Source organism: Kogia breviceps, chromosome 4 (genome assembly GCF_026419965.1).
Source record: "Kogia breviceps isolate mKogBre1 chromosome 4, mKogBre1 haplotype 1, whole genome shotgun sequence".
NCBI lineage: Eukaryota > Metazoa > Chordata > Mammalia > Artiodactyla > Physeteridae > Kogia > Kogia breviceps.
In genome coordinates this window covers 133798636-133824593 of record NC_081313.1, presented here as the reverse complement: position 1 = coordinate 133824593, position 25958 = coordinate 133798636, and the positions used below count along the sequence as shown (strand labels likewise).

The 25958-nt window shown below is 47.4% G+C and overlaps 1 protein-coding gene and 1 pseudogene across 4 annotated transcripts in view; one reads left to right on the top strand and one right to left on the bottom strand.

The window, feature by feature from the left end:
* Positions 1-25958, top strand: part of LMAN2 (lectin, mannose binding 2) — a 51798-nt gene continuing 25840 nt past the window's right edge. Inside the window, exons 1-8 of one of the 4 annotated variants that reach the window (XM_059061676.2) lie at positions 1-444; positions 615-733; positions 14225-14342; positions 15172-15251; positions 15395-15556; positions 15648-15762; positions 18451-18570; positions 19796-20483. In XM_059061676.2, coding sequence (XP_058917659.1) covers positions 246-444; positions 615-733; positions 14225-14342; positions 15172-15251; positions 15395-15556; positions 15648-15762; positions 18451-18570; positions 19796-19956 — 1074 coding nt within the window. In that variant the 5' untranslated portion in view covers positions 1-245 and the 3' untranslated portion in view covers positions 19957-20483. Of the gene's footprint in view, positions 445-614; positions 734-14224; positions 14343-15171; positions 15252-15394; positions 15557-15647; positions 15763-18450; positions 18571-19131; positions 20484-20536; positions 20752-25958 lie in introns of those variants that run through there. The other 3 variants (XM_067031952.1, XM_067031953.1, XM_059061677.2) reach the window with 3 other exon arrangements.
* Positions 21249-21927, bottom strand: LOC131754781 (heat shock protein HSP 90-alpha A2-like; annotated as a pseudogene).

Genomic DNA, 25958 nt, shown 5'->3' with positions numbered 1-25958 from the left:
CTCTTGTCACTCATAAGAACCCATTGCTGAGGCTGGCTGACAGGTGCCTCGCAGCCACCAAGGCACTCGACCAGGATGGGAGGCTGCTCAGCAAATACAGCCGCCGTCTCCACGGCAGCGAGGCTTTGCTTTTACTCGCAGTTCCCAGGTGACACTAGGGTTGGAGGGCTTCCGGCCGGAGGCTATTAGATGGAACGCCCGGAAGGCGGAAGTCCTAAGACGGAAGTGGTCGAGAGGAACGGAGAATGGCGGCGGCGGCAGGATGGGTTTGGCGTTGGGGCTGGGGCCGGCGGTGCCCGGGGAGGCCTGGGCTTCCTGGCCCCGGCCCTGGCCCCACTACACTTCTACTTTTTCTCCTGTTTCCGGGGCCGGTGGCTGCCGACATAACTGACGGCAACAGTGAACACCTCAAACGGGAGCATTCGCTCATCAAGCCCTACCACGGTGAGGCCTGGGGCGGGAATGAGTTCAGGGTGAGGGCGAGGCTGGATGGGGTTGGGTAAGGGGTGCCCTTTATTCTGGTCAGAGCAGTTCTGTGGGTTCCCTGCCTCTGGCAAAGCGAGTCCTGGCCTGACTTTTTACGCACCTGTCTGTGCCCGTGTCTTTGCCCACAGGGGTCGGTTCCAGCTCCACGCTCCTCTGGGACTTCCAAGGCAGCACAATGCTCACGAGCCAGTACGTGCGTCTGACCCCTGACGAACGCAGCAAAGAGGGCTCTATCTGGAACCACCTGGTGAGTGGTTCCCAAGAGGCTAGGCAGAGCATTAAGTAAGCCACTGCAGTCAAAAGCCTAGACCTGAGCTTAGTTTGAAGGCCGCCCTTCCCTCCTCCGCCCCTTTCCCCATCTTGGTCACACTCGCCAGTAATAACAGGTAATGACAATTGACGTAACCATGTGTCAGGAGCTGTGCTTGACATTTCGTACACTCTTCTTACTTCATTCCTTCAAAAGCCATGTGAAGTAACTGATGTTATCTCTATTTCACTGACCAAGAAGCTAAGACTCAGAGTTGAAAGTGCCTTCCCCAAAATCACATAGCCAGTAAGTAGTGGGGCTATCATCTGCCTGAACTGAACTCTCTCATTAGTGGGATAAATGGAACGAGTGGGGTCTTCATTGGGTATTTTTTGTGTTAGGCACTGACTTTAACGTGCCTTGTTGCACTTAATTCTCAAACAGACTGATGTAGATGGCTATCCTGAGTTTTTTGCAGAGCTAACAGACAGCGAATGGCATAAACAACGTTTAAACTCTTATCTGTCTCATCTCCAAGCCCAGCAATTCTTTTGCTACACTTGACCCAGCCTGGACAGTGGAGGAACCCCTTAGAAATACTTGCAGACTCAGTCCCCTTCCTCAGTGCTTGATTGAGGGTCTAGTCATCAGTGGACTCATGGACAGTTTAGTTTCTGTGATCTTTGCTGCAGAGGTTAGGGAGCCTCAGGTGTCACTGGTGTGTCATATATAAGCAGTGGCCAAGATCAGCTGCTGCACAGACTCCACACCAAGGAAGGTCAGGAAAGGGGTGAAAGGGGAATAATTGGGGGCAGAATGTACTCCTTCCTCAGCCTGCCTGATCCCAACCGTTCCCATGGTGTAAGCTGTTGGCTAGTGTCCTAGTTTTCTTTGTTACTCTGCTCTTTGGTCCCTTCTAGATGACGTCCCCATTTAGTTCTGAGAACCCACACTGTCCGTGTGTTGCCTCATCTGCCTGTTCCCTCAGCTCCACCTCTCCTTCCAGCTAGGGGCATCTGGGGATACTTTGTTCAGCTTTCACTCTGATCCTCAGAGCCTGGGGTCTCCTGTGAAGGGATAAACATGCATTATGTCTGCACAGTCCGGCCCCTAGTGCCTGGCATTTCCAGTCATTCACTCTGTTAATTTTGTTCCAGCCTCTCTGGCTGCCTTCTTGCCTCAGGACCTTTGCACTTGTTCCCTCTGTCTGGCACACTGTCTCCAGGCTCTTCATGCTTGCTTGGTTTCTTCTCATCTGTTAAGTCTCAGCTCGAGTGCCACTCACTCAGAGAGTACTTCATTAACTATTTCCCCTGGAGTCACATTCTGTCACATTTTTCTGTCATATAAATTTTTTTTTTTTGGTGGTATGTCGGTCTCTCACCGTTGTGGCCTCTCTCGTTGCGGAGCACAGGCTCCGGACGCACAGGCTCAGCGGCCATGGCTCACGGGCCCTGCCGCTCCACAGCATGTGGGATCTTCCCGGACCGGAGCACGAACCCGTGTCCCCTGCATCGGCAGGCGGATTCTCAACCACTGCGCCACCAGGGAAGCCCTCTGTCATATAAATTTTTAAAAAATATTTATTTTATATTAGAGTATAGTTGATTTACAATGTTGTGTTAGTTTTAGGTGTACAGCAAAGTGATTCATTTATACTTATACATATATCCATTCTTTTTACAGATTCTTTTCCCATAAAGGTTATTACAGAATATTGAGTAGAGTCCCCTGTGCTATACAGTAGGTCCTTGTTGTTTATTTTATATACAGTAGTGTGTATTTGTTAATCCCAAACTCCTAATTTATCCATCCCTCACGTTTCCCCTTTGGTAACCATAAGTTTGTTTTCAAAGTTTGTGAGTCTGTTTCTGTTTTGTAAATAAATTCATTTGTATCTTTTTTTTTTTTTACATTTCACATAGCAGTGATATCATATGATGTTTGTCTTTCTCTTTCTGAGTTACTTCACTTAGTATGATAATCTCTAGGTCCATCCATGTTGCTGCAAATGGCATTATTTCATTCTTTTTTATGGCTGAGTAATATTCCATTGTATATATGTACCACATTTTCTTTATCCATGTCAGTGGACATCTAGGTTGCTACCATGTCTTCGCTATTTTAAATAGTGCTTCAGTGAACATTGGGGTGCATGTATCTTTTCAAATTAGAGTTTTGTCTGGGTATATGCCTAGTAGTGGGATTGCTGGATCATATGGTAGTTTTAGTTTTTTTAAGGAACTTCCATACTGTTCTCCATAGTGGTTGTACAAGTTTACATTCCCACCAACAGTGTGGGAGAGTTCCCTTTTCTCCACACCCTCTCCAGCATTTATTGTTTATAGACTTTTTTTTAATAGTTATTTATTTGGTTGTGCTGGGTCTTTTAGTTGTGGCATGAGAGCTCTTAGTTGCGGCATGCACGTGGGATCTAGTTCTCCTGACCAGTGATTGAATCCGGGCCCCCTGCATTGGGAGCACGGAGTCTTAACCACTGCACCACCAGGGAAGTCCCTGTAGACTTTCTGATGTTGGCCATTCTGACTGGTGTGAGGTGATACTTCATTGTAGTTTTTTTTTTTCTTGGTATGCGGACCTCTCACTGTTGTGGCCTTTCCTGTTGCGGAGCGCAGGCTCCAGACGCGCAGGCTCAGCGGCCATGGCTCACGGGCCTAGCTGCTCCGCAGCATGTGGGATCTTCCCGGACCAGGGCACAAACCCGTGTCCCCTGCATCGGCAGGCGGTTTCTCAACCACTGTGCCACCAGGGAAGCCCTCATTGTAGTTGTTTTTTTTTTATCCTTAGGTAGCTTTTTATTATATCATTCAAAGGAGCATATGATAAGAGAGCAGTGGTATAAAGTGCTAAAGAAGATCAGGAGAGAGTTGACTTGTTGACTTCAGGCTGGAGTGAACATGGCTTCACGAAAGAGGTAGCCCATGAGCAGAAGTAGGTTCCTTCTTTCTCGAGAAACCAGAACCCCTTTTGCTTTCTCCCACAAAACATCCATTCAGAATACTGTTCTTTGCCAAAAGATAAAATTTTGAAGTTATCTGAGGCCATCAAGGAATTACATAGCAAAAATCATGATAGGTTTCCACCTTTCTTCGACATGCAGGGTTATCTGCTCCTTCATGGAAGCTAGAATGGTGATGGCTGTGGTCTCGGGTTCCATGCCTGGGCCAGTGGAGGCAGCCTCCTTATGGGTCTGTGGTTGCCTCTCCTCCACCAATGAGGCCTGCTCAGGAGCTGGCATTCCTCTTTCCAGGTTAGGCAGCGGCCATTGTCACCCTGGGGATCACGAACATCAGCTCCAGGGGTTGCCTCTGCAGCACCCAAAAAAATTTAAAGAGTGCTGCAGCCGAGCAGCTGCCTGCCTTTCCTTCTCCCACCCGCTCCCTACCCAGAAGTGGCTCTCTCCCCCCACCCCGCCCCGCCCCGGCAACAGTGGTGGCCAACTTGACCCTCTACCCTTGCCTGTGGTGCCACCCCAGAGCCCCCTCTACTGCCCAGAAGCCGCTGACACCCACCTAGCCGCCTGCCTGCCTGCCTAGCCACCCCCTCATTGTAGTGTTAATGTGCACTTCTCTAATAATCAGTGATGTTCAGCAGCTTTTCATGTGCTTCTTGGCCATCTGTATGTCTTCTTTGAAGAATTGTCTATTTAGATCTGCCCATTTTTTGATTGTGTTGTTTGTTTTTGATATTGAGTTGTGTGATCTGTTTGTATATTTTGGAGATTAATCCCTTGTCGGTTGCTTTGTTTGCAAATGTTTTCTCCCATTCTGTGGATTGTCTTTTTGTTTTGTTTATGGTTTCCTTTGCTGTTTACATTTAATTAGGTCCCATGTGTTTTCAGATAACTCTTTTTTTTTTGGCCTCACTGTGCAGCATGCAGGATGTTAGGTCCCCAACCAGGGATCGAACCTGGGCTGGGCCCCGTGCAGTGGAAGCATGTGGAAGCGTGGTGTCCCAGCCACTGGACCGCCAGGAGAGTCCCCATGTTTTCTGATAACTTTAAAAAATTTTAATGTAGCCTTATATTTTTCAAGAAAGTGAGTTCAGCATAACATTAAAAATTTTTTTTTTTTTAAGTGAGGTACAAATAGTGCTGGAACTGCCAGAAACTGGTTCAGTCACAAGTAACTTAATATGGTTGGAGGTAGTTGGTGGTTGGCAGTGTCACAGGCTGAGAGAATTCTGCACTTGCCTTCATCAAGTTTTTCAGTCTGGAATATAATTGTGCTGTCTTTCATCCCCTGCTTCCTGTTCAGTGGAATCTAAATATTGCAATTTGAGATCCACTCTTTTATTTATTTATTTATTTATTTTTGTATCTTTATTGGAGTGTAATTGCTTTACAATGTTGTTAGTTGCTGCTGTGTAAGAAAGTGAATCAGCTATACGTATACATATATCCCCATATCCCCTCCCTCTTGAGCCTCCCTCCCACCCTCCCTATCCCACCCCTCAAGGTTGTCACAAAGCACTGAGCTGGTCTCCCTGTGCTGTGCAGCAGCTTTCCACTAGCCGTCCATTTTACATTTGGTAGTGTATATATGTCAATGCCACTCTCTCACTTCCTCCCAGCTTCCCCTTCCCGCCCTGTGTCCTCAAGTCCATTCTCTACGTCTGTGTCTTTATTCCTGCCCTGCCACTAGGTTCATCAGTACTGTTCTTTTAGATTCCACATACATGTGTTAGCATGCAGTATTTGATTTTCTCTTTCTGACTTGCTTCACTCTGTATGACAGACTCTAGGTCCATCCACCTCACTACAAATAACTCCATTTCGTTTCTTTTTATGGCTGAGTAATATTCCACTGTATATATGTGCCACATCTTTATCCATTCATCTGTCAATGGACACTTAGGTTGCTTCCATGTCCTGGCTATTGTAAATAGTGCTGCAGTGAACATTGTGGTACATGTATCTTTTTGAATTACGGTTTTCTCATGGTATATATCCAGTAGTGGGATTGCTGGGTCATATGGTAGTTCTATTTTTAGTTTTTTAAGGAACCTCCATACTGTTCTCCATAGTGGCTGTATCAATTTACATTCCCACCAACAGTGCAGGAGCATTCCCTTTTGAGATCCACTTGAATAAAACCAAATTGTACATCATTTTTAAAAATTGAACTTGTGTTTTCATTTCATTTCCCACACAGAATTTTATCTTAATGCAGTATATTTAATGCTTGAAAATTTTACTGATTAGCTTATCATATTCCTCTACAAATAAAATAAGTGTAATAATTTAAGCTTTTAACCTTGTTGGGACCTTGAAATTAAGTTTTAATATTTTCTTTGGGATTATTATAATTATCATTGGTATACAATTGATCAAAAGCAATGCCTTACACATTACACAATTTTTGAATAATTATTACACAAAGTAAACATTTATTGAAATGCATTTCATCCAGCTGTCATTGCCCCACCCCCATTTGAATGGATGTCATTGTCAGAATGAGAAGTTTTAGTGTGACTTCTGCTTTTTGTTCTTATCTGTGTGAATGATGAGAACTTGTGTTTGCTTAAATAGTAGATGGAGATGCAGGGAGTTTTGTTATAGCAGGGTCACTCAATGTTTTGAACTTCTTTGGTTTATAAACCCTAAATCATATAGTGATCTTTCATCAAAAATTTTAACAATGTATCAGCTGACTGTTAGATTAGCTCTGCCTTGATGTGGATAGACCTAGAGACTGTCATACAGAGTGAAGTAAGTCAGAAAGAGAAAAACAAATATTGTATACTATCGCTTATATGTGGAATCTAGAAAAATGGTACAGATGAACTTATTTGCAAAGCAGAAATAGAGTCACAGATGTAGAGAACCAATTTATGGGAGATTGGGATTGACGTATATGCACTACTATAGACAATATAAAATAGATAACTAATGAGAACCTACTGTATAGCACAGGGAACTCTACTCAGTGGTCTATGGTGACCTAAATGGGAAGGAAATCCAAAAAAGAGTGGATATATGTATACGTATAACTGATTCACTTTGCTGTACAGCAGAAACTAACACAACATAGTAAAGCAACTATAATCCAATTTTTTTAAAAAAAGGGTTAGGTCTGCCTTTCACTTTGTTGCAAGCCAAGACACAGAAACTACCTAACTGTAAAATGGTCTGTGACTGCCAATGATTGATTCTGATTTAGTTGGCCTGGGAGAGGGCCAGGGCATTAAGATTTCTGAGCTCCCCATGTGGCTCAGCTGTGCGGCCAGGGTGGAAGACCATGGCCATGTCATGTTCTGCCCTCAAAAGCAACTCTACATCAGTTCTAGCCTGTACCTCATCTGCTTAAAATCCTTCTTTATACTGTCTGTATCACAGTATTCTGTCTGATGATCTACAGTCTTACCTGCAGTACACAGAGGCTTTCTAAGGCCAGGATAGTCTTGGAGGTATCGATTTGTAGGTCCTCAACTGCCATGTGTACTCTTTCCTGAAACTTATCTCCCTGCAAACATGCCAGGGACAGGAGGGGACGTTTTCCTTTCCCACCTTCCAGTGCATCATTGCCCTTCTCAGAGGCACACCTCCCCCCAGCTTGGGATCTTATCTCAGTGCATTGTTCCCAGGCATAGAAAACTCCTGGGCACCAAAGAGCCCATTTGAAATCTTAGTTTCTGGGCTGACTTTTGTGTATGTGGGATATGTTTTTAAGTTTTTTCAAATACATGAGGGCTTTTCTAGTTATCTTTATTTTTTAAGTTATTGATATCTAGTTTAATTTCATGATGGTCAAGGAACAGTTTCTATGATTTCAATCCTTGGAGGTCTGTTGAGACTTGCAAATGGTCCTTCGAATGATCAGGATTTGGGGGAAACATTCCGTGTGTGTTTGTGAAGGATGTGGATTCTTTACTGCTTGAGTGAAGTGTGCCATTTAGGTCATTAGGTCATGTTTGCTGATTGGGTTCAAATCTATATCTTTCTGACATTTTTGCTTGTTTTTATCAGTTATTAGGAGAGGTGTATTAAAATGCCTGTGTAGTCTGTCAGTTTCTGCTTTATATATTTTGAGACCAAAATTTTCCTGAAAAATGGAGTCCTTTGTTCTTAAGAAGAGTCCCCTTCTAAACTTTGTTATTGGCATAGCTGCTTTTGCTTAGTTTTTGCATGCAATATCTTTTTCTATCCTTTTCTTTTTCCCACTGCTTTATGTTTTAGAGTTGTCTCCTGTAAACAGCATAAAATTAGGCTTTGGGTGGTTATTCATTTATTTTTATTGTGGTAAAATACAATAACATAAAATTTACCATTTAACCTTTTATTGTTTTTTACTTTTAAATACTTTAATTTTTGAAACCATTGTCTTCAGTACGATACTCAGTGGCATTGGGACAGGTTTTTTAAATGTAATGGTCACCACAAAGGACGCAAGAATATACAATGGGGAAAAGACAGTCTCTTCAGCAAGTGGTATTGGGAAAGTTAGACAGCTGCATGTAAATCAATGAAGTTAGAACACACCCTCACACCATGTACAAAAGTAAACTCAAAATGGCTTAAAGACTTAAATATAAGATATGACACCATTGGGCTTCCCTGGTGGTGCAGTGGTTGAGAGTCTGCCTGCCGATGCAGGGGACAAGGGTTCGTGCCCTGGTCTGGGAAGATCCCACATGCTGTGGAGCGGCTAGGCCTGTGAGCCATGGCCACTGAGCCTGCGCGTCCGGAGCCTGTGCTCCGTGACAGGAGAGGCCACAACAGTGGAAGGCCCGTGTACTGCCAAAAAAAAAGACCTGACACCATAAAACTCCTAGAAGAGAACATAGGCAAAACATTCTCTGACATAAATCCTACCGATATTTCCTTAGGTCAGTCTCCCAAGGCAATAGAAATAAAAGCAAAAATAAACAAATGGGACCTGGTCAAACTTATAAGCTTTTGCACAGCAAAGGAAACCATAAACAAAATGAAAAGAAACCTATGGACTGGGAGAAAGTATTTGCAAATGATGTGACCGACAAGGGCTTAATTTCCAAAATATACAAACAGCTCATACAATTCAATAACAAAAAAAAAACCAACCCAATCAAAAAATGAGCAGAAAACCTAAATAGACGTTTCTCCAAAGAAGACATACAGATGGCCAATAGGCACATGAAAAGATGCTCATCATCTCTGATTATTAGAGAAATGCAAATCAAAACTGCAATGAGGTACCACCTCACACCGGTCAGAATGACCATCATTAAAAAGTCTACAAGTAATAAATGCTGGAGAGGGTGTGGAGGAAAGGGAACCCTCTTACACTGTTGGTGGGAATGTAAATTGGTGCAGCCAGTATAGAGATTCATCAAAAAACTAAAGATAGATTTTCCATATGATCCGGCAATCCCACTCCTGGGCATATATCCAGACAAAACTCTAATTTGAAAAGATACATGCACTCCAGTGTTCATTGCATACTATTTACAATAGCCAAGACATGGAAACAACCTAAATGTCCATCGACAGATGAATGGATAAGGATGTGGATATACAACGGAATATTACTCAGCTACAAAAAAGAATGAAGTAATGCCATTTGCAGCAACATGGATGGACCTAGAGATGATCATACTAAGTGAAGTAAGTCAGATAGAGAAAAACAAATAAATCAATTATATGTAGAATCTAAAATATGACACAAATGATCATATCTATGAAGCAGAAACAGACTCACCGATATAGAGAACAGACTTGTGGTTGCCAAGGGGGAAGGGGGTGGGCGAGGGAAGGATTGGGAGTCTGGGATTAGCAGATGCAAACTATTATATATAGAATGGATAAACGACAAGGTCCTACTGTACAGCACAGGGAACTATATTCAATATCCTATGATAATCCATAATGGAAAATAATATGAAAAAGAATATATGTATCTGTATAACTGAGTCACTTTGCTGTACAGCAGAAATTAACATTGTAAATCAATCTTCAATATTTAAAAAAATGTAAATGCTGTAAAAATGTAAATACTTCGATTACTGTAAATATGTATCTGCATGAAAAAGAATAAAATTTCTCAAAAAAATTTTTATTGTGGTAAATATACATGACATAAAATTTGCCATCTTGGGCTTCCCTGGTGGCGCAGTGGTTGAGAATCCGCCTGCCGATGCAGGAGACACGGGTTCGTGCCCTGGTCCGGGAGGATCCCACATGCCGCGGAGCGACTAAGCCCGTGAGCCATGGCCGCTGAGCCTGTGTGTCCGGAGCCTGTGCTCCGCAACGGGAGAGGCCACGACAGTGAGAGGCCCGCATACCGCAAAAAAAAAAAAAAAAAAAAAAATTTGCCATCTTAACCACTTTTCTTTTTATAATTAAAAAAAAATAAATTTATTTATTTTTGGCGGCATTGGGTCTTCGTTGCTGCGCACGGCTTTCTCGGTGAGCAGGGGCTACTCTTCATTGTGGTGTGCAGGTTTCTTATTGCCGTGGCTTCTCTTGTTGCGGTGCGCAGGCTCTAGGCATGCGGGCTTCAGTAGTTGTAGTGCACAGGCTTCAGTATTTGTGGCATGCAGCCTTAGTAGTTGTGGCTCGCGGGCTCTAGAGCTCAGGCTCAGTAGTTGTGGTTCACGGGCTTAGTTGCTCCGCAGTATGTGGGATCTTCCCGGACCAGGGCTTGAACCCGTGTCCCCTGCATTGGCAGGCGGATTCTTAACCACTGCGCCACCAGGGAAGTCCCTTAACCACTTTCAAGTGTACAGTTTAGTGACATTAAGTACATTCACCTTGTTGTGCAACCATCACCACTATCTATCTCCAGAACTTTTTCATCATCCCAAGATGAAACTACTCATTAAACACTAACTCACCATTCCCTGCCTCCCCACAGCCCCTGGTAACTACTATTCTACTTTCTGTTTCTGAATTTGACTCTTCTAGGTACCTCACATAAATGGAATCATAGAATATTTGTCTATATCTGGCTTATTCCCTTAGCATAATATTTGCAAGGTTCATCCACGTTGTAGCATGTATTAGTACTTCATTCCTTTTTATGGCTAAGTAACATTCCTCTGTGTGTGTGTATGTGTGTGTGTGTGTGTGTGTGTGTGTGTGTGCACCACATTTTGTTTATCCATTCATCTGTTGGTGGACACTGGGTGGTTTCCACCTTTTGGCTATTGTGAACAGCACTGCTACGTACACGGGTGGACATAGGTGGCTGTTGTAGTGCCTGTTTTCACTTTTTTTGGGTAAATACCTAGGAAGTGGAATTGCTGGGTCATATGGTAACTCTTTGTTTAACTTTTTGAGGACCACCAAACTGTTTTCCATAGCAACCACACCATTTTACATTCTCACCAGCAATGCATCAGGGTTCCAATTTCTCCAGATCTTTGCAATACTTATTTTCCTTTTTTTTTTTTTTTGTGGTACGCGGGCCTCTCACTGTTGTGGCCTCTCCCATTGCGGAGCGCAGGCTCCGGACGCACAGGCTCAGCGGCCATGGCTCACGGGCCCAGACGCTCTGCGGCATGTGGGATCTTCCCGGACCGGGGCACGAACCCGTGTCCCCTGCATCGGCAGGCGGATTCTCAACCACTGCGCCACCAGGGAAGCCCTATTTTCCATTTTTTTGATGATAGCCATCCGAATGGGTGTGGAGTGGTGTCTTGTGGTTTTGATTTGCATTTCTCTAATGACTAATGATGTTGAGCGTCTTTTCATGTGCGTATCAGCCATTTGTATATGTTCTTCTATGAAAAAATGTGTATCCAAGTTCTTTGCCCATTTTTTTTTTTTTTTTTTTTTTTGTGGTACGCGGGCCTCTCACTGCCGTGGCCTCTCCCATCGCGGAGCACAGGCTCCGGACGCACATGCTCAGCGGCCACGGCTCACGGGCCCAGCCGCTCCGCGGCACGTGGGATCCTCCCGGACCTGGGCACGAACCCGTGTTCCCTGCATCGGCAGGCGGACTCTCAACCACTGCGCCACCAGGGAAGCCCCCTTTGCCCATTTTTGAATTGGGTTTTTTTTTTTTTGAGTTTTAGGAGTTTTCTATATATTCTGGACATTATCAATATATGATTTGGAAATATTTTCTCTCAGTCTGTGGGTTGTCTTTTCATTCTCTTAATGTTCTTCGACGTGTAAAAGGTTTTAATTTTGATGAAGTCCAATTTGATTTTTTTGTTCTCTGTGCTTTGGTGTAATATCTAGGAAATTATTGCTAAATCTGGTGTTGTGAAGATTTTCCCCTGTTGTTTTTTCTAAAGAGTTTTATAGTTTTAGCTCTTAAGTTTAAGTCTTTGATCTGTTCTTTATTTTTTTAATTAAACTTTTAATTTTGAGATAATTGTAGATTCACATGCAGTTGTAAGAAAAAATACAGAGATTAAGAGGTACAGACTTCCAGTTATAAAATAAGTCATGGGGATGGTAATGTACAGCATAGGGAATGTGGTCAATAATATTACAATAACTTCCTATGGTGACAGATAGTTACTAGACTTATTGTGGTGATCAATTCGTAATGTATGTAAATATCAATGCCTATGTGGTACACCTGAAACCAATATTGTATGTGAACTGTACTTCATTTTAAAAAAAAAGAAGAAGAAAAGAAAAGAATACAGGGAGATCATGTGTACCCTTACCAGCATTTAGTCTATCTACATTTAGTAAAATTACTGATACGTTTATTGGGGTTTAATCTGCCATCTTACCGTTTACTTTCTGTTTGTACTGACTGTTCTCTGTTCATTCTTCTCTCGGGTCTTCGCTTCTTTTGGGTTGGCTAATTTTCATTCCACTCTTACTCTTCTATTAGCTTGAAAGTTCTGTGCTTATTTCCCAATATTTTAATGGTTTCTCTGGAGTTTAAAGCACACATCATGTTTTACCAAAGTCTAATGATAACACATACTTCTCACTCCTTCCAGGACGATGCAAGGCTTTTAGAACACTTTAACTATTTTTACCCCATTGTTATTAATCTTTCTGTTTTAAATCATGCAAAGCATTATTGTTTTATGCAGTCAAATATTTATTTAGATTTTTAGTCTCATATCTACTTTAGTCATTGTTCTTCATTCCTTCATGAATCTCTGACTTTACGTCTGGATCTGGATCACTTTTCTTCTTCCTGAAGAATGAAAGCTAGCTTTTTTTCTTTTTTAAAATGAATTTATTTATTTTTATTTTTGACTGCGTTGGGTCTTTGTTGCTGTGTGCGGGCTTTCTTTAGTTACAGCAAGCAGGGGCTACCCTTTGTTGCGGTGCGCAGGCTTCTCACTGCGGTGGCTTCTCTTGTTGCGGAGCACGGGCTCTAGGTGTGTGGACTTTAGTAGTTGTGGCTCATGGGCTCAGTGGTTGTGGCTTGTGGGCTCTAGAGCACAGGCTCAGTAGTTGTGGTGCACAGGCTTAGTTACTGCGTGACACGTGGGATCTTCCCAGACCAGGGCTCGAACCCGTGTCCCCTGCATTGGCAGGCGGATTCTTAACCACTGTGCCACCAGGGAAGCCCCTGTGTTTGCAAGATTTTTTTGCTGAAATATGAGGCTTGGGTGAGTCTGTTTAGTCTAATTTCAGGGATTGTGAGGACCATAGCTGAGGTACAGTCCTTGGGAGGCCTTTCTCATTCATTCTTACTTTTCAGTTGCAGCTTTTGTTGTCTCATTCCAAAGCAAGACTGGTTCACCAGGCCTTCCATCCCCTCAGCAGGTTTTGGACTTAGATTCCGTGCCCATATGTCCTTGAGACCTGGTTCTTATCACCTCACAGTTGCCCCCTCCAGAATCTGCAGGGTCTCCCAGAGCCAATGAACTGTCAAGAACTGGAAGGGCTGACTTCACACTGTGTCAGGCTGTAGTGCAGGTGCCTGCTAACCCTGTGTTCTCAGGGGCCAGGTCTCCTCACCTGGGCTCCTGGTGCCCAGGCCCAGAACAGTGAATCTGGTAAATCAGTGATGCACAAGCCAGATCACCCACAGTGGGACATAGGGTTTTTATTTTTCATTTGAGTTCTTTCTAATTACAGAAGTAATATGTTCAATACGGAAGATTCAGACATAGAAAGTAGACATTCCCCTCCCAGAGTTAGCTTTCATTAATGTTGGTTCATATTTCTTTCATTTCTTTCTTTCTCTACACGTATCCTAATTTCTTTCTTTTTCAAAAATGAGCACATAGTGCTGATACTGTTTTGCAACTTATATTTCCTCTCTTAGTATCTTTAATATCTTGATCTTGAACTGTAAGTGCTTGTGGATCTCCCTCATTCTGTTAAAAAGCTGCCTCAGCAGCCTTGGGATACTCTGTGGCCTCCTACTCCCGACCTGGGAGGCCCAGCAGCCCCTCCCTCTCTGCTGAGAGCGCTGGGGGGTCTGTTGGTCAGTGACACTCGTGACCCTGCTGCCTGGCCCTGTTCTGAGTGTCATCTCGGTGCAGGGTCTGTGCCAGGTCACCTCCATCTGGCAGACAAGCCTGGGGAGCTCTGAGCAGCCCTCTCTGCTCTCCCTCTAGCCTTGCTTCCTCAAGGACTGGGAGATGCACGTTCACTTCAAAGTCCATGGCGCAGGGAAGAAGAATCTCCATGGTGATGGCATTGCCTTGTGGTATACCCGGGACCGCCTGGTGCCAGGTAGGGTGGCGCTCGCACAGGTGGGACCTGTGTGTCTGTGGCCAAGGATCCTCCACTCTGCACCCCCTTGTTAGGGCGCTGCTCCTCCTCTTTGAGGAAACGTGGGACCTGGGGGCAACTGGAGGGAGCATCCTTTTAGAAGATGACCCTGTGACTCAACTCAGTGCCCCATGTGGCCTGGTGTTCTACACCAGCCAAGAACGGTTTTACCGTTCTACCATTTTATTTTATTTTATTTATTAATTTAGGCTGCGCCAGGTCTTAGTTGCAGCACACAGGATCTTTAGTTGCAGCATGTGGGCTTCTTAGTTGTGGCATGCATGCGGGTTCTAGTTCCCCAACCAGGGATCGAACCTGGGCCCCCTGCATTGGGAGCACGGAGTCTTACCCACTGGACCACCAGGGAAGTCCCTCTACTGTTTTAAAAAGGATAAAACAAGGAAGACTGTGTGACAGAGACCATCTGTGGCCCACAAAGCCTAAAATGTTTTCTGTCTGGCCTTGGACAGAAGGGTTAAGGGATGGTTCTTACTGCAGTGGCCACCTGGTGTTCACAGGTTGGGTATCCCCTTGTCACCTGACACCTCAGAGCACATAGGCAGGTGCTGTTCCTTCAGAGTTCAGGCTTCAAACTTGAGTCCTCTCTGCCATACCCCTGAGACCACCCTCCAGTCCCCCACCCCACCCCACCCCCACTTAAAGATCCCTTCTCTTTCCTGGGAGAATGACCACAGATTAACCCACCCATGCTGGCATTACTTTGTCCTTCAGGTATCCATGGGACAACTTCAGTTTCTCCCATTACAGGAGCATCTCCTTCTAATTCCAGGGCCTGTGTTTGGAAGCAAAGACAACTTCCATGGCTTAGCCATCTTCCTGGACACATATCCCAATGATGAGACCACAGAGGTAGGCCCCTGCTCTCCTGCAGAGCAGGATGGGACTTCTCCCTGGTCCCTGCATGAGAGGAGCCTCCAGGAATCAGGGTGGTGGGTGCCCTGCGGCCTCCCACGGGCTGGGATGGCCTCAGAGTAACCCGTGTCTTGTTTCAGCGTGTGTTCCCGTACATCTCCGTGATGGTGAACAATGGCTCCCTGTCCTACGACCACAGCAAGGATGGCCGCTGGACCGAGCTGGCAGGTTGCACGGCTGACTTCCGCAACCGCGATCACGACACCTTCCTGGCTGTGCGCTACTCCCGGGGTCGCCTGACGGTGAGCGAGCAGGAGGGGTGGCTCTGCGGGGGGGCTCGGGAAGGTGGGCAGGCCGGCCCCAGGCTGCCCTTGACCTGCTGGTCGGCCGCAGGTGATGACTGACCTGGAGGACAAGAACGAGTGGAAGAACTGCATTGACATCACGGGCGTGCGCCTGCCCACTGGCTACTACTTTGGAGCCTCGGCCGGCACCGGCGACCTGTCTGGTGAGTGTGTGGGCTGAGCGAGGTGTCAAGTCTCAGTCTGACCTTCCCTGGTCTTTTGGGAGCTTGTGACAGCCAGTCCCTTTCCTCCTGACCTTCCTTCATTTGATTCCACACTTGCTTGGTTTTCTTCCTCCTCTTCCCATATCCATGAGCAGTCCCTCAGCCGCCATCTCTCTCTGTCCTCTACGGGCTGGGGGGCTTTGAATCTGGATGCAGTGGACCCCCAGATTTCCATCTCCAGACCTGTGTCACCAGCATCCTGCTCAGCATCTCCGCCTGGTGCCAAGCAGGCCTCTCAGCCTTCACACACCCGCAGCCAGAGATAGAAACGAACCTCTGTCCTTGTAGTTGCTCAGGTCAAAACACCTTGGTATCATTCTGGTCTCTGCTTTTTCTCTCACACGCCACCTCCCATCAGTTGGCTGGTCCTTCTGGCTTTGTCTTCTCCCTGCCTCAGACCACTTTTCTCCCTTCCTTTACTGCTGGCAGGTCCGGGCCACCATCCTCCCTCACTCGGACAACCACAGGAGCCTCCGGAGGGTCCCTCCTCCCTCGCCAGCCCCAGCATCTCTCCCAGCACAGCAGCAGAGCTGCTCCTCCCACCTCCTCCCAGCAGTGATCTGCCAGGCCTGTGTGCCGCCTTCCCACCCCCTTCCCTCTGGCTCATCCTCCCTGCTCCCTGGTGACACTGCCCCTAGCTGCTCTTCAGACCCTCCCCTGCCCTCCTGCCTTGGGCCTTTATGCTTGCATCTCTCCCTTGGCTTCTCCTGGTCTCGCCCAGATGTCACTTCCTCAGTGAGATTGTCCCTGATTCCCTCATTTAAAGTCGCATACACACATCCCAGTCCCCTGCACACTTCCCATCACCTTTCCTAGCTTTACTTTTCTTCATAGCACTTAACCATCCTGGAATCTGCCATGTAATTTATTTCATTATCTGTGTCCCCCTCACTGAATTGTAAGCTCCACAGAGGCAGGGCTCTGTCGTGTTTGGCCCATGGTGAGTGCTGTAAGCATTGGGATGCTGCCTGCCTGCACAGGCCTCTTGGGGCCACCAAGCCTGGGTGGCACTTGATGGTGGCCTTTGGCCTTGGTCCTTAGTCCCTTCTCAGGGCCCTTGGGAGGCACCAAGCCTGAGGCTGGCTCCTGCCTACCAGAGCTAGGAAGGAGTGTGGAGAATCAGTTAGAGGCTTGTTTATTGTCAGGATAGATGTTTCCAGGGCCTGTGAGCCAGCACCGTTCAGGAGCCTGTCCCTCACCATGCAGATGTCTGGGTCCACCCTGTCCCAGTGTCTATTTGGGGGGGGGGTTGTTTTAAAGTTTTTAATGTGGAAATTCCAATTGTATACCCATAAGAGGGGAGGTGGTCTAATAAGCCCCTTGTTGCTGTAAACCAGCTTTAGTAATTACCAGCTCATGGCCCGTCTTGTTCCATCTGTGGATTCACTACAGCCCTCCTCTGGGTTACTGGGAATTCCATCTGACAGTTGTTTCAGCAGGTGTCATGAGAAGGTTCTGGGAACAGAGCCAGGTCTGTGGCAGGTGGATATTCTCTAAGGCTGTTTAGAGAGGCCCCGGGAAGGGCAGCGGGGGGGTGGGGGGGGCATGCACACAGTAGTGTCTGACCATTAGCTGGAGGGTTGTGCACGCCAGCCTCCCATCAGGCATCGCATGTGTAAAGGCACGTGGTGTGTTCTTAGATAGGTAGCAGTCTCTTTCCCCTTTTATACAACTGGGACCATCGGGCATTTGGGAGTTGAAGGGATCTTGTCAAGTTCATGCACCCAGGGAACAGCAGAGCTCAGATGGGACCTGCTGCCTGACTCCAGTGTCCGTGCTTGTCCCTGGGCTTCCAGGGGCTGCGTGTACTGGTGTCAGGTATGGCTGGGCTCTGCCCAATCCGGCTGCGGGGGTCCTTGCTCTTTAGGCTCTCCCTTTTCTGGACCTTTCCTCAGATTCTAGTCAGTTAGCTGGGCTAATAGCTGGAGTCAGGCTGACCGGGACCCTGGTCTTGGTTCTGAGCCTCAACCTCCCCATCTCAAAGATGGGGTGATCAGTTATTGTCTGTGTCATTTAGAGAATCTCTCCTGCCCATACTAGTTGGACCCAGGCCTTTCTCAAGTCTCCTCAGGTACAGTTGCTTGACTGTGTGTCTGGCCGAGCTTTCAGCTGGTTGCTAAGTCATTTGTCTGCATCCTGTATTTGGGTCTCTGTGACAAGAGCATCTGGGGGCTGCCTGCCCTTGGGAGGATCAGGCTTCTCAACCAGTCATAGTACAATGTGTGGGTCCTTATCTGGTTCTGTTTTCAAAGACATACTATCTGCAGGCAATACGCCTGTGCCTTGTCTGTACTTTCTCATTTATACACCTTGATAACCATGCAAGATGGAGATTACCACCTGTATTTACAAGTGAGGAAACTGAACCTCAAAGAGGACAGCAGAGCCAGGATTAGACCCAATGATTTTGATTGTAAAACTCCTACTTTTTCCTGTCTGCTCTGCCTCCTTCCAGGTTTCTTGTTGCTGAGTACTGGAGGTGTTCCAGCCCCTGGAATGCTGCCCGCTGGGGGCTGCTGGGTTCTCCCCAGGGAACCTGGCTACTTTATGTGGTGGGGATGGGTAGCCGTTGGGCCACGTGCGCCAAAGCGGCTCCAGGCCCCTTAGAAGCTAACTCTCATCCTGCAGACAATCATGACATCATCTCCATGAAGCTGTTCCAGCTGATGGTGGAGCACACGCCTGACGAGGAGAACATTGACTGGACCAAGATCGAGCCCAGCGTCAACTTGCTCAAGTCGCCCAAAGGTATGCACTTGCAGCCCCTCCCGGTGGGGCGTGGGGCCTGGGCCGGCTCGGGCAAGTGCCCGGGGTCCATCTGCCCTTCCCTGGTTCAGCCAGGGCCTTGGATCAGCAAATAGTGCTCATGAGCAGGTGTGTGAGCACTTGGTGTCTGCATCCTCCTGCACTCAGTGCTGGGATAACAGCCAATGAAGCCAAAGGGGCTGTTTGTTGGTGTGTGTGGTGCATGGGGCTCTGATCCCTCAGTGCGCGGCCTCAGTGAACGGCCTGGAAATAGGTCCTGTGACTGCTGGGAGAGCTGATCCTCAGGCTTCCTCAGCTAGAAAGAGGTAAAAAGGCAAGATGTGAACTTGAGTTTTGGCAAAACCCCAAGCCTGAGTTCTTCCCAGAGTACTAGTCAGCACCACTTTTTCGTCCTCACGGAGCAAGGGTTCTCATGGGGGAAGTGAGGCGTGTGTGTGTGTATCGAAATCTATCCCAGGAGCCCCAGAGTTGTGCATGTGGGCCCAGCGGGTGATAGAGCACCAGTGGAACCCAACATTTTATGTGATATCTCACTTTTTTAAGATTCAAGTTGCTTTTAAATGTTTTGGGGGCCAAGCAAATCCTGCCACAGACCAGTTTTGCGACCTTTGGTTGAAGGCTTTCTGCTGCCGAGGGTTTTCGGACACATCATCTGCTCCAGCCCACCCATCAACCCCATGCAGCTGGCCAAGCAGGGGTTAACTCGTTTTCAGATGAGTGGACCCATTGGGGTAGAGGGTCAAAGCAGAAGGATGGGGGTTGGGGGTCAGGTCCCTGGGAGACCCCCTAGGAGACACCGAATGCATCCAGATGTGAGTGAGGGCAGCCTGTGGCCAGGGCTGTGTTTCTTCAGATGGGCACCTCAGACCACTGCATTGGGCTGGGGGTGGGCTTGTGAAAGCAGGTCCTGGGCCTGCCTCAGGCAGACTCAGGCTGCCAAGGAGACCCCAGGAGTCCAGTGTTCACCAGTTTCTTATAGCAGAAAGCACCTCAGCCTGGATCCCTGGGAGCCTTGGTCCCTGGGAACCTTGTCCCCAGTGAGGTTAGACAGTCTCTGTGCATGTCCCCGCCCCTCACTGGTGCGGTGTGAGCTGGCCACAGCTGACGCCTCTAGGGTGGGTGTGGGGGCCTAAACGGGCTGTCGCCCTGCTCCCCCGTCTCCTGGGAGCCCATCCGGCCTCTCATTCCCACCTCTCTCCTCTCTCAGACAATGTGGATGACCCGACGGGGAACTTCCGCAGCGGGCCCCTGACGGGCTGGCGGGTGTTCTTGCTACTGCTGTGCGCCCTCCTGGGCATCATCGTGTGTGCTGTGGTGGGGGCCGTGGTGTTTCAGAAGAGGCAGGAGCGGAACAAGCGTTTCTACTGAGCAGCGGGCGCTCGGCTTGGGGAAGGGCCCTGGCGCTAATGTGAACTTTTTTTTTAAACTAGGATTATAAAAGAAAAATAAGATGACCGTATTTCTTAACCATTTCAAAGAAATAATTAAAGAAGTATTTTCGTACATTTTGCTTCTTGCCCAGTGGTGACAGGCTTCAGGGCTGGGGAAAAAGGGTTTGACATCCCCACAGTTGGGTGCAGAGGCCCTTGCCCTATGCCAGCCTCTCAGGAGCAGGGGGTCTGTGCCTGGTGCTGGGCTGAGATCCTCGCAGGTGGCTGTTCAACACTGGAGGCTCCCAGACCACACTGGGGTGGGCACCTGAGGACATGAGCAGTGATCTTGTTCTGTGCTGTGTGGTGTGTGTGACAGAAGAGGAGGCCAGCTGGGGAGCCTGGGCCTTCCTGTTCACCCTCTGAGCTTCTTTCCAAGGCAGACCCTCGGGGGAGGCTGGAGTAGCAGTTTGGTGGGGCCCAGGGTGTGACGGTTTGCTAAATAAAGTGAAATAACCAACCTCAGCTGTGTGGCTGTCCTAAGAGACTTGCTTTTCTTTTCTTCAAATGACTTCCAGATGGCCACGCTTTACAGCTCCTAGCCTCATCCCCTCAGGCCTGCGGCGCAGCCCCAGGAGGCAGGTGCTGTGGTCCCCATTTCCCAGGTAGGGAATCACAGCTCTTGCAGGTCAAGCAAAACGTGCCCAGTGTCACACAGCTGGTGGCGTCATGGGGGCAGGGTCTGTGCCATCTCCATGTTCCCTGGGCCTCTATGTGAAAGGATCCAGTGAGGTGAAGATGTGGTTCCCATGTGGTGGGTGTGACCTCCACCCAAGGGAACTCTAGGGGCGCTGGATGATCTGGGAGGGATTGTGGGTGCAGGAGGGCAGGTTGGGGTCAGCAGTGGTGTTCCCACTGGTGCCATGAAGGGTCAGAGGTGGTTCAGGGAGTGAGGAAAGCCCACAGTGGAAAGTGCCATGTGTGGCAGCCTCTGAGGCTCTCCCCGCAGTGCAGCTAGCTGCTGTGTCCAGTCCTCCCCTGACCCTCTGCCCACCATGGGACAGGTCCTCCATCCAGTCCAGCGTCTTCCCACTCACAGGTGAACAACATTTCAGCCGTCACTAACTTCTTGATCATGTTCCTTCTCCACAAAAAGAGATTTATTGGGATGGCCAATAAATTGGGAGTCTTTTTTTTGTTTGGCTGTGCCCGGAGGCATGTAGGCATGTAGGATCTTAGTTCCCTGACCAGGGATCGAACCCGCGCCCCCTACAGTGGACATGTGGAGTCTTAACCACTGGACCACCAGGGAAGTCCCTGAGAGTGTTTCTTCACAATCTCCTTTATTCTTCTTTCCTCCAGGGACTCGGTTTGGTCTTCTTTCAGATACAGAATAACCTTTCTTCTACAACCCATAGGTTTGTCTGTGTCAGTCCTAACCGGCTGATCCTTCTACAGAAGGCTCTAGGCATACTGCTCAATATGTTTGGTGATAATGACCACTTTCAGCAACCAAATAGAATAAAACTCGACACCAAACTGGTCAGTCACAGAGAGATCTGCACCAGCCTGCAAAGCCTCAATGAATACTTTGGTCCCAGACTTGGTGATAGCACGAAGGGTATTGATCAAATCGTCCTTGGTCATCTCTATTTTGGTACCCACAGTAGTGAGGGTTCGATCTTACTTGTCTGGAATGATATTAATGTGCACCTGTTTCCCAGAGTCTAGTTTACTGGGATCTGTCAAGCTTTCATATCATGATTTTGTCCAGAGCATCTGATGAATTTGAAATAAGCTCCCTCAGAAAGAGCTCTCTATTCAAGTAGAAAATATTGATGCTTAGTAACATCCACTGGGCAATTTCTGCCTGAAAGGCGAACAATGTCTCAACCTCCTCCTCCATCTGCTGGTCATGGATCAGGGTTTTCTTAAGTGTCTTGGCTGAAGAACCACACGGGCTCTGCATCGACACAGCGCCAGGACACAGAAGCAACTGAGCCTCCATCTGAAAGCAAGTGCAAACCTTTGCTCCCTGTTGTGGCCAGGCTTTTTGTAATTGACGTTATCAGTTAGATTTTCGTTGTGAAATAGTGTAGAAGTAGATGAGGTGAAGGGTGAGAACTTATTTTCTCCTCCGTCTTTCAGGCTCACTCCCAGAGCTCTTCTTTGATCTACTCTTAACTGTCTCCTGTCCCTCTCGATGTTTCCTGCGCATACACAGGTTAGGTGTTGAGAGATTATTCACAAGTTTGACCAGGAGGTCTGAGCTGCCTTTCCTTTCCCTCACGTGGGTCTGGAAGCTTGTTCATGAAGCCATAAGAGTAAACATGATCCTCATTAAAATATTTTATTGAGCACTTTCCTCAAAACAGTTTATTTACTTGAAAAGTAGCTGACGTGGAGTGCTTACTATGTGCCAAGTGTGGTTCTAAGCAGTTGTTGTGGATTAACTCACTTCACTCCATGCCATTTACCCACGTGGAGGCAGAGAATCCGCTAGGGAGGGTGGCTCCGCCTCACTGAGCATCTCCCTCCTGGAGGGGTGCGCTGTGTCCACATTGATACACGTGGCCAAGACCTGAAGCTTGGAAGCCTCCGTGGCCTCAGCAGCCATGTCATCAGGACCATACTTGATCTCCCCTGAATTTCTGAAATAGGCAAGTTGGCATCTGGTACTATACAGTTCTCACCCTTGACTGCGTGTTAAAGTCACCTGCAGAATGAAAGCGAGCCTGCCTCATTCTCCAGCTCTGGTTTAAGAAGTTGGTGGCCTGGGCAAAGGCAGTTTTACAGTTTTAAAAGCACCCCCACTCCTGCCCAAGGGTTCTCATGAGTATACAGGCTTGAGAACCAGCAGGTGTTAAGGTACTGACTTGAAGGCAGAGCTTAAAGTGATAGTGCTGGTCTGTGCTTGGCTCTCAGGGTCTTGTTTGCATCCCTTTCAAAGTTCACACTCAGAGGTGCTTCCTTAGAAGATTAGATGGTTAGATGTGTGTTTTTAATCTGTCTTTTCACACACGTGGGATCATGATGCTGTAACCTACATTTTTGCCAAGTGTGTTTAAAAATTGAGTTGTTTGGGCTTCCCTGGTGGTGCAGTGGTTGAGAGTCCGCCTGCCGATGCAGGGGACACGGGTTCGTGCCTCGGTCCGGGAAGATCCCACATGCCGCGGAGCGGCTGGCCCGTGAGCCATGGCCGCTGAACCTGCACGTCTGGAGCCTGTGCTCCACAACGGGAGAGGCCACAACAGTGAGAGAGAGGCCCGTGTAACTGCAAAAAAAAAAAAAAAAAAAAAAATTGAGTTATTTGATCATCTGAAAGTTACATATAAATTTATATCCCTGGAGCTGCTGTGCAGTACGGGAAAAAACATTGCCAACATGCTTGCTTATCTCTTTGTCCCCTGCCTTAAACCTGTGTCCTTCCCCCCAGAGGTGACTGCCCCTGGTTCTGACTTCTTATGTGCTTCTGAAAAATTTTACCTTGGAAGTATGTATCCCTAAGTACATAGTATTGTTTTGCATTTTTTAAAATTATAAATGGCACACAGATGTATTCCTCAACGTTTATTTATTTATTTTTGGCCGCACAGCACGGCTTGTGGGATCTTAGTTCCCCAACCAGGGATTGAACCCTTGCCCTCAACAGTGAAAGCGCAGGGTCCTAACCACTGGACAGCCAGGGAATTCCCTTCCTCAATTCAGCATTGTTTGTGAGCCTTTGGACCTCATGTAGCTCAAGATGTGGCCTGAGCAGACTCTAGTTCTCCATTCTGCACTGTTGGATATTTAGGCAGTTTCCAGGTTTTGCCCTTAGAGCGCTGCTCTAAACATTTGTGAGCAGTCTTCATGCACAAGTGTGCAGGAGCTACTGTTGTAACCCATGTGCGTTTCAGTTTTACTACAGGTCAGGGTGCTCTCCAAAGGGGGTTGCATCCATTCTGCACCCATCTTGGCTGCCAGCCACCTGCCACTTCTTAGCACTTGATGTCATCAGAGTGTCTAATTTTTGATAGTCTGCTGGGTGCAAAAGGTTTTTTTGTTTTTTTTTAACATCTTTATTGGAGTATAATTGCTTTACAGGGTGCAAAAGTTTTAATTTGGGTTTCTCTATTAGTCAGTGGAGGATCTTTGTATCCTCAAGAGGCATCAAGAGCTTGGAGTGCCCTATGGTTGGTGCTCAGGCCTCTGAGAAGGTGGGAGCTAGCAGATACTTGGATTCCAAAGGAGGCACAGCCCCAGTGGGGAGCAAGCGCAGTACAGACACTGATGGACAGGGCAAGGTCTGTGCCGCTGAAGAGGCTGGAGCCAGCTGGCTACTGCTGCCGGCCTTGGAGAAAAGGAAATCAGCCCCTTCTGCCTTCTGCTTCCAATCTGCATCTAGTACTTTCCAACAGCAGAACCCAGCAGGAGGCTGGCTGGCTAAGGAGCCTGTGAAACGTAATTTACAGAGTTCCAGACCCAGAATCACACAACAGTATAGAAAAGTGGGCTTGTGGCTTAGAGGTGATGATGAATAACCCGCAGGCAGCAGGCTGCTGGGCGTGAGGCTGCCTGGAGGGTGGCACACCAGGGTCCCTGGACCTGCCACTGCTGAAGCGGGCATTCACAGGGAGAGAAATCAACTTCCATGCATGTGTTGTTTCCTTTTACTCATGGTTGAACCTAATTCTAACTCATGCAAGTGTAATCAGAGGGAGAATCTAATATGTAGAAGGAGGAAAGACATTAAACGGCTAAGTTGGTAAATTTAGGAGAAGTTTCACTGGTCGTTGAGAATGTGGGAGGGAGTGGATCTCATGGGGAGGGAAGGCTAGGAGGGAAAGGGGCAAACCCTACACTGCCTTGCCTGAAGCCTTGCAGGGGAGATGATGATTCATAATAAACTGGGTGTCTTGGGGCAGACCCTCCCAGTCTCAGCTTTACCTGAACCAGGGTCCTCTAGGGATCCCCTGGTAATAATCTTGCCCTCACTGCCATCCTGGGAGGGGCGGAACAGGAAACCAACAGAAATTATTTGGGATTTTGGTTTTAAACTGCTACTTTAAAAATAAGCACTGACTTGCCTTCCTGGTCTCTTTGCTCTCCAATTCTTGTGTCTCAGGTCCTCCTTTTGTGTTTTTGGGTTTTGTTTTGTGGCACATGCCCTTTAGAAACTCTCTTAGAGATGGTTCAGGGAAGGTTATCATTCTGAACTCTCCTCTGTCTGAAAATAGGTTTATTTTGATCTTACACTTGTGTTTAGTGTTGCCAACTAGAAGTCTGATGTCATCTTCTGATTCTTATTCCTCTTGAGTAGGTTCTTCTTTCTGGAAGTGTTTAGGAGTAGTTATCTTTGGTGATTTGAAACATTGCCAGAATATGTCCAGATTTGAGTCTTTTTTTTTCTCCTACTTGGCACTGGGGAATCCTCTTTCGATTTGAAACTTGTGTCTTTTTTCAGCTCTGGGAAATTTTCTTCTGTTATTATTGTTTATTATTTACTCTTCTGATGACCTACTATGTTGGTTCTACAACACTGCCCCAAGTTCTTTGATGTTTCTCCCCTCAGGAGGTAGGGTCCATGTTCTCTTTCCCCCTCCCTGAGTCTGGTGGTTTTGTGATTGCTTCCATTAGTGGAGTATGGTAGAGGTGACACGCTGTGACTTCCAATGCCGGGCCATAAAGGCCAGGCAGCTTCACCTGGTTACCTGGGACACTGGCCCTTGGAGCCACCTTGGAAGCAGGCCTACCTCCTGAAGCCCCAGACCGGGGAGCCCTGGGCAGGTCTCCAGGTGACAGTCCCAGCTGGTCCTGTTCCTTAGCCATCGGAGCCCAGATGTGTGAGGGAAGAAGCCATCTGGGCTCCTGTTCAGGTCATCCCAGCAGAAGCCCCAGACGTTGTGGAGCGGATGAGGAGCAATCCGTGCTCTTATCATATCCCTGACCCACAGAATCCATGAGCATAAAAAAGGATTGCTGGGAATTCCCTGGTTGTCCAGTGGTTAGGGCTCCACG